The sequence below is a fragment of the Lampetra fluviatilis genome, chromosome 18 (genome assembly GCF_964198595.1).
Source record: "Lampetra fluviatilis chromosome 18, kcLamFluv1.1, whole genome shotgun sequence".
NCBI classification, from domain to species: domain Eukaryota; kingdom Metazoa; phylum Chordata; class Hyperoartia; order Petromyzontiformes; family Petromyzontidae; genus Lampetra; species Lampetra fluviatilis.
Genome location: NC_136292.1, coordinates 1,509,962 through 1,517,260, shown reverse-complemented (window position 1 = coordinate 1,517,260; position 7,299 = coordinate 1,509,962). Strand labels below are relative to the sequence as shown.

General features: G+C 47.8%; 1 protein-coding gene across 1 annotated transcript; it reads right to left on the bottom strand.

The window, feature by feature from the left end:
* Window positions 1-6,479: 6,479 nt before the first annotated feature.
* On the bottom strand, window positions 6,480-7,052 carry LOC144937000 (ADP-ribosylation factor 6-like). Its single transcript, XM_078864240.1, has one exon. The coding sequence runs from the start codon at window positions 7,044-7,046 to the stop codon at window positions 6,480-6,482; it is 567 nt and encodes a 188-aa protein (XP_078720366.1). The 5' UTR covers window positions 7,047-7,052.
* Window positions 7,053-7,299: the final 247 nt, after the last annotated feature.

Here is a 7,299-nt window from a genome sequence, read left to right as displayed (position 1 = left end):
GCTTTGCTATTCCTCCCTCCTCCGTTGGATAAGCGCAGACTGCAATGGATAATATAGGGCCCGTGCGTGATACTGTATTAAACGAAGGCTCTTTGGTTTTTTCGGTAAAGTCACGTAGAAATAAAATAATATAAATAATAGAATACGACGTTTCGATTGCAACACAAGCAACTGTCATCGGGTGGGAATGAATGCAAGCTCGGAGAGAGACACATGCAGAGAGAGATAAACACAGACACGGAGAGAGACACACACGCAGAGAGAGACACACAGGACACACAGAGAGAGACACACACAGAGAGAGACACACACACAGATAGAGACACACAAGAGCAGCAACACATGGGGGAGAGACACATAGAGAGACACATAGAGACACACACGGAGAGAGAGACACACAGAGACACACACAGAGAGACACACGGAGAGACACACACGCAGAGAGAGACACAGAGACACACAGAGAGACAACGCCTCTGTGACGAGACATTATATATTACTTTACCATAACGTAATCAACCAGGTAAAGTGTTAACTGTTGTGTTAGCCGACTCTCGGTGTTGCATTGCATTACATTTCTAAGTTTACTAGGTTTGTTTTCTCAAACTTCCAATTTCTCTCTCCCCTGCCGCTCTCTAAAATTGTACTAGTTTTATCAACTTCCAATTTCTCTCCCCCTGCCACTCTCATTGACATGCTAATTTCTCTGCCCCCCCCCTCTATAAATATAATGCCTCGTCACAGAGGCGTTGTTTCTCTGTGTGTCTCTGTGTGTGTCGCTTTCTGCGTGTATGTCTCCCTATGTGTCTCTCCCCCCATGTGTGTCTCTCTCTATGTGTGTGTCTCTCTCTCTGTGTGTGTCTCTCTCTGTGTGTCTCTCTCTGTGTATGTCTCTCTCTGTGTGTGTGTCTCTCTCCGTGTCTGTCTCTCTGTTTAGGTGTGTCTCTCCGAGCTTGCATTCATTCACATGATGACGATTGCTTGTGTTGCAATCGAAACGTCATATTCTATTATTATTTAATTTCTTTCGACGTAACTTTACCTAGAACCAAAGAGTAATTCCTACAGTCACGAAAGCTTCAAATCAAGTTTAAATGAAGGCTCTTTCCCGGGACCGGAGAATGTTGTGGTTATGCACCTACAAAGCATACGCTCGTGGTTTTTTTGGGTTCGTGGCATTTTTGTCGACTGGTGTTGCCGAGTGGAGCTTAATCGTGGTAATCTGCCTCCGCTCTGCCTTATCAAAGCGCCGCAGACACCTTGCACCGTGGGTTTCCTGGGTGATGATGGCAGCACTGCTGTGGGCGGCACCTCCAGTTACCCTATTCGGTTACTCGGCACTGGCAGGTTAAGTTTAAACTAAACTATTTTTTAAAATGTATTATACCAGGTAAGGCCAACTGAGCTCTTTTTCTGAAGCGACCTGGTCACAAAGGACAACTCGACGAAGTGGCGTATCACGTGGACGTGCATTGCGGACAAATACCCTCAACGCGTCTTTGTAAATGTGGAGGGAAAAACCGGAAGGGAAAAAAATCCACGCGACCCACGGGGAGAACGACACGCAGACTCCAGATATACAGACGTCAGGATCAGTTGACATCTCGCCGCCGTGGTGGCCCCGCGTAGCAAAGTATGCATGGCAAACGAGTGTACGGCATGAATACCGGGGAGGGGAAGGCGAGCACAAAGAAGATATTTAATTCACGGCTTTGCATCATGAACACCGCCCGATAAGGTGGTCGCCCTCTTCGACGTGCTCCCTACTTTGGCTGCCATTCCATTGCGAGTCTCGCCCATTGGCCATCATCCTGTCTCGTCACGTGCCATGCTCAAGCCAATGTTCTTTTCTTCAGAGTGGCACAGTGGCGAGATGTTGACTCCCTCGCCCGGTGTTATACAGGAGCCCGTGGGTTCGTCTATCTCCCCTCCGGGGTTTCCCTTCACATTGAGAAACAATCATTTCGAATATTTGGCTGCTATACAGTTCCACACGATCAGCAAACTTGTTGAGCTATCATTTATGTGCACAGGTCACTTTTGAAAAGGAGCTATGTAGCCCAGTGGCTCTTATCCGGTACGAAAAATTGAGTTTCGGTTCAGCTCGAACATGATGTCTGATTTTTGTTTGGAGCTCTTTATTCACAGTTAATTTCCTGCATTTTATTTACCTCAGAAAGCCCGAGTATCAATATTATCTTTCAGCAGGGCCCTGCATGAAAATGTTTGGCCAATTCCTTTTATCGTATTTAACAATTGGAGGAAACCGGGGTACTTTAAGGAAGTTGTTTTTTGTAGTTGAGAAAAAAAAACCACGCAATACGAGAGGAGGACGCCACTCAAACGTGCGGATTGACGAACCTACTTGCTGCACTGCCATCTCCTGGCCACACGACGGCAATGCGACTATGGGGGAGTCACCGCAGCTCCCCCGCGCTGTGGAAGCTGGGGTGAGGCGGTGTCCTGAGAGGGAACGAGCTCCCCGTGGTGGCGAGCTTAGATTACGGATAGAATCTGCGAACTTTGCCCCCCCCCCAGCACTTCATAACGGAAAAATTAACCCGTAAAAACAAAGTTTTTCACTATAAATCCTTTATATGCGTGGCATCGGTTTTATTTTATTGTTCATTTCTGTTTTTCTTGAGTAAGAGTTTCATTTTTATCACATTGGTATTTTAAATTAAATATAAAAAAACATTTTTCCTAAAAAGTGGAAAATTTTGGAAAAATGTTTTCACGAAAATAAATTGTCACGCACAACGAGTCTGTGTGCAAAATGTCAGCTCGATTGGATCACGGGAAGTGGGTTCAAAAACGACCGAAAGATTTGCACGGTCGTAAGCGCGCAAGCAAGCAAGCGAACTTAATATAAAGGATTTAATAAAAAGAGTTCTACTGCACCGCAATGATTCTCAATCTACGCCACGACTGGACACTCCACCGCCCCATTACTGAGCCTCATCAGACAGTGTCACCTTTATGAAGAGGGAACAACGCGGACTCGAAATGCCGTAATTTTTTTGTCCAAATTCCCGTGGCTGTGCCTTAGCCGTGTTTAGGAAATCTGGGTGCGTCTTTTAGCTATATATAAATATACAGCTTGCGCCTCTTAGCCATATCTAAACGTCAGGGACGTGCGGTCAGCTGAGGCAGGGGATGCAGAGCCTCGCCTGTGATACTCCAATGAAAATATCTGTTGCTAAAAATATATATATAAAGATTTTTCCACTGATCTGTGTTATAAATGTCATTTCTATACGATTCCAATCATTTTTATAGTAAAAATCGCCACATTTGCCGAGCTCCGCTGCAAATACAGGAAGAGACGAGAGGTGAGGCAGCGACGAGCTCAGCCTCCCCTCTGATTGCGCAACCCCTCAGTAACTGGATGGAGCGCGGGCAATAAGCGCGTGCCTGTTACTATCTCTCAGTGTGTCACCAATGTAATGTTTGTAGACCCCTTCATTTCATGTCCTCGCCTTCCATACTCCAGGTAACTTATTTCACGTGTGTGTATTAATATATTTAGACTCGCTGGTCTCGTCATGAAACTGCAATGAAAAAGCACCAGGGGAGGCAGCTGTCACATCTGCCTCACTGAGGGGGACGTGTCTAACACGCCCCCCTCAGTGAGGACACGCCCCCTTCAGTGAGACCACGCCCCCCTCAGTGAGGACACGCCCCCTCAGTGTGTGAATCTGGCTCTGACACGAGCCAGTGCCTCCCCAGCCATTGACCTCAGCGCACGTCACTGCAAAACATGCCGTGGGTGTCCCTTAGCCATATCTAAAACAATTACGGGTGTATGTTATCTTAAGCACATGGGTTGTCTCTCAGCAATATCATGTTGCTCAGTATCAGGGCCGTCCTTCGAGGGGTACAAATCCCACTGTGTGGGTCAGCCGACGCCTTCAAACCAAACCGCAAGTGTTCCATCTGACACCGTGACGTCACGCGCAGGACCCCCCCCCCCCCACCAAAGTGCAGGGCCCGGGGCGGCCGCACCGATTCGCCGTACCCTAGGGGCGGCTCTGTCCAGAGTACCCGCGACATGTCACCCAGCCGTTGCCTCCTCCATACGCACCGGGCTCGCGATGGCGTTGTGAAAACAGCGCAGCGCCTTGCTCAGATGCACGAGGTCTCTCTACACTGCTGGCACCCATCATTTATTGGCGCGTTCACGGATATTCAAATGGCAGCTTCAGCGTGCTAAAACGTGTGAATGCAGGAATGTCAAGACAGTTAATGGGTGAACAATAGTCGCTGAAAACGTCCAGCAATAAAGTTAGTCACGCGACGAGAGAGACATAGTGCAGAATTACGCCCGCATACACAGACACACCGATACGTGTTACACAGACACACACACACACACACCGATACGTGACACACAACAACAACAACCGCCATGCGCCACTAAGTGGCGGTGATGTCACCACGACGCTTGTGCCAGGCCATGTGCACCTTGAGGCCACGTGAAGTGTCGAACGCCCCCTGGCAGGAGGTCACGAGGCAGACCACCTGTGCCCCCTACTGTGCAAACTTGCTGTGCTTTAGCTACCCGGCACTCCGCTCGTTGTTGTGAGCGTGACACACAGACACACACACACCGACACGTGGCACACACAGACACAGGTGCATTGAGCAAAGAGGCATAATGGACAAAGGGCCATATTGTGTCTATCCTGCACACGAGACATTGCTGTGCGAAACACCAAGTCTACGTGTTCATGTTGCGCCCCTTTGTCAATCCACTGCTGGATGAGAACCTCCCGAAGCACTGCGATCCTGGGGGGAGGGGGGGTTATTTGACCATACTTCACCACACCGGTGAGTACGGGTTTGGTGAAGGCAGGGAACATAGGAGTGGGAGCACAGAAGTACGGTACAATGATTGTTCTGCTGCTGCCTGCAGGGTAGCCTCACAGCAGCATGTGACGCCTGTTAGAAATCACGGCTGTCGCCCATCCAAGCACTCGCCAGGCTGACGTAAGATATAGAGTCATACTCTTTGTTTTTTTCGGTAAAATCACGTAGGTAAAAAATCAACTAAAATAAATGAAAACAACTCCATTTAATCACGACGTTTCGGGCGCAACACAAGCGTCCGTCATCAGGTGGTTGCGCCCAAAATATCGTGATTTAATTTAGTTGTTTTCATTTATTTTATTGTATTTTTTACCTACGTGACTTTGCCAAAAAAACAAAGAGTATGAATCCTTGCAGTCACGAAAGCTTCAAATCCAGAAATATACAGTAATGGTCGCAAACAATCGAATTTGAAATACGCAATTTCATTCATGTATAGTTCGTGTGACTCGATATTGATCAATGAGACGATAATACATTGGTGTACGTCTATATAGCATTCGTATATTATAAAGTACCTTATGTATACCAGCTATTCGTTTAAGACAATATATAACAGTTCGCAATTCATACTTTTTTTGAATGCTACATTTAATGTTAACATTCATGAAAATCGTGTTAGGCTTACGATGTATTCCTGTAAATGCGTACGAATATTCTACAATTGTTAGGACAGAAGGTCTGAGCTGGTGCATAAGTTGTATAATGTACTGATTGATTCTTTATCAGGAACCACATTTATACATACAGCATTCCGTTTGTTTTAATACTGCATATCCGCGTCCTGTTTTTTTTTCTACGCAACCGAACACTGTGCTTGTCAGGAGAAGCAAACTATAGATTATCTCCTGCGATGTCCTGCAGCACCACAATGCTACTCCTCAAGATTTGACAATGCCAACACCAGAAGCGGTGACCTGTGCAGAATAGTTGCAAAAAACTATATATGTTGGACAGGAGACACGAATAAGAAAAATAACAATTTTAATGTTCCTTATTTGTGATATTTTTCAGCACTAACTGGATGTAATATTCACGTATTATTTTTTTAATACGTGAATTTTTTTACATCTCCCAATATTATACAAATTGTGCTGTAGACATTAGGTTGGAGACAAATACATCTCAATTTCGCAGTGCATCTCCCAGCGTTAGAGAACGGCCCGTGGAAGGTGACATCACAGAACTACTTCTGAGATCCCTCCACGTGCCTCTTATCTACACTGGGAGGTGGTGGTGCTTCTCGCATGCTTTGCTTGAGAAACGTCAGTCACTTGACATGTATACCAACATTTGTTATGAACCTGAAACACTGTTATTTTGCAAAACTAAACGAAATCCTAAATTTATTTTTGTGTGCAGCCATTGGTGACCAGAACTCAATACACCAGAGATGCCGATTTACTCACGAGCAGACGATACCCAGATTTGAACCAATGACCTCGACGGTGCCAGCACAATGCACTGAACTCTTGGGCTATCCGGCCACCTCCACATACACCATTCCATGCGTAACGCATGCACCTCTGTCGGTGCCACGTCCATCAACATCCAGCACCAGCCATCGTCCCGCAGCAGTTCGTCTTCGCTCTGTCACCCCCGTGCCACCATCATCCGTAGACGTTGCTGGGCCGGGGCTGGTAGTTGTCCGCCAGCCACACGAGGCCTTCGTAGAGGCCGTGGCCCATGATGGCGCACGACGGCTGCACCAGCCATCGCCTCGAATCTCCTTCTCCAGGACGGGGCAAGCCAAGCGCCTCCTGCAGCTCGGCTGGACGCATGGCCTCCGGCGCGTCCTGCTTGTTCGCCAGCACGAGCAGCGAAACGCCACGCATCTCGGAGTCGGACAGGAGGCCCGACAGCTCTTGCCGTGCCTCGTCCACCCGGTCGCGGTCCCCGCAGTCCACGACGAACACAATCGCCTGGGTGCCCGTGTAGTAGTGGCGCCACAGCGAGCGGATCTTGTGCTGCCCGCCCACGTCCCACACGCTGAAGGAGGCGCTCTTGTAGGTCACGGTCTCCACGTTGAAGCCCACGGTGGGCACCGTGCTCTTGGTGGCCACCCCCTTGCCGCTCTTGAGCTTGTACAGGATCGTAGTCTTGCCCGCGTTGTCCAGCCCAAGCATGAGGATTCGGATCTCCTTGTTCCCGAATGCCTTGGAGAAGACTTTCCCCATTGTGCGTGTGAGATGTCCTTAATAGGCGCTCGCTGACAGTACTTGGCCCAACGGTCTGTATGCCGATCATAGAATAGTTTTGAATGTATTTTAGGCTTTTACTCCACGTCTCAATGTGTCTGTGGTAATGCAGACCACCTATAGAGTGGAATTACTGTGTATAATATTTAGTATAACAACTAAACAGCACCTTTCACCACTGTCAGCCTTCCTGTGAAAAGAGTATTCGACACAAGTTAGACTAAGCGCGGAG

Coding starts and splice junctions, on each gene's coding strand:
- LOC144937000 (XM_078864240.1), bottom strand. CDS start 7,046: ATGGGGAAAGTCTTCTCCAAGGCATTCGGGAACAAGGAGATCCGAATC.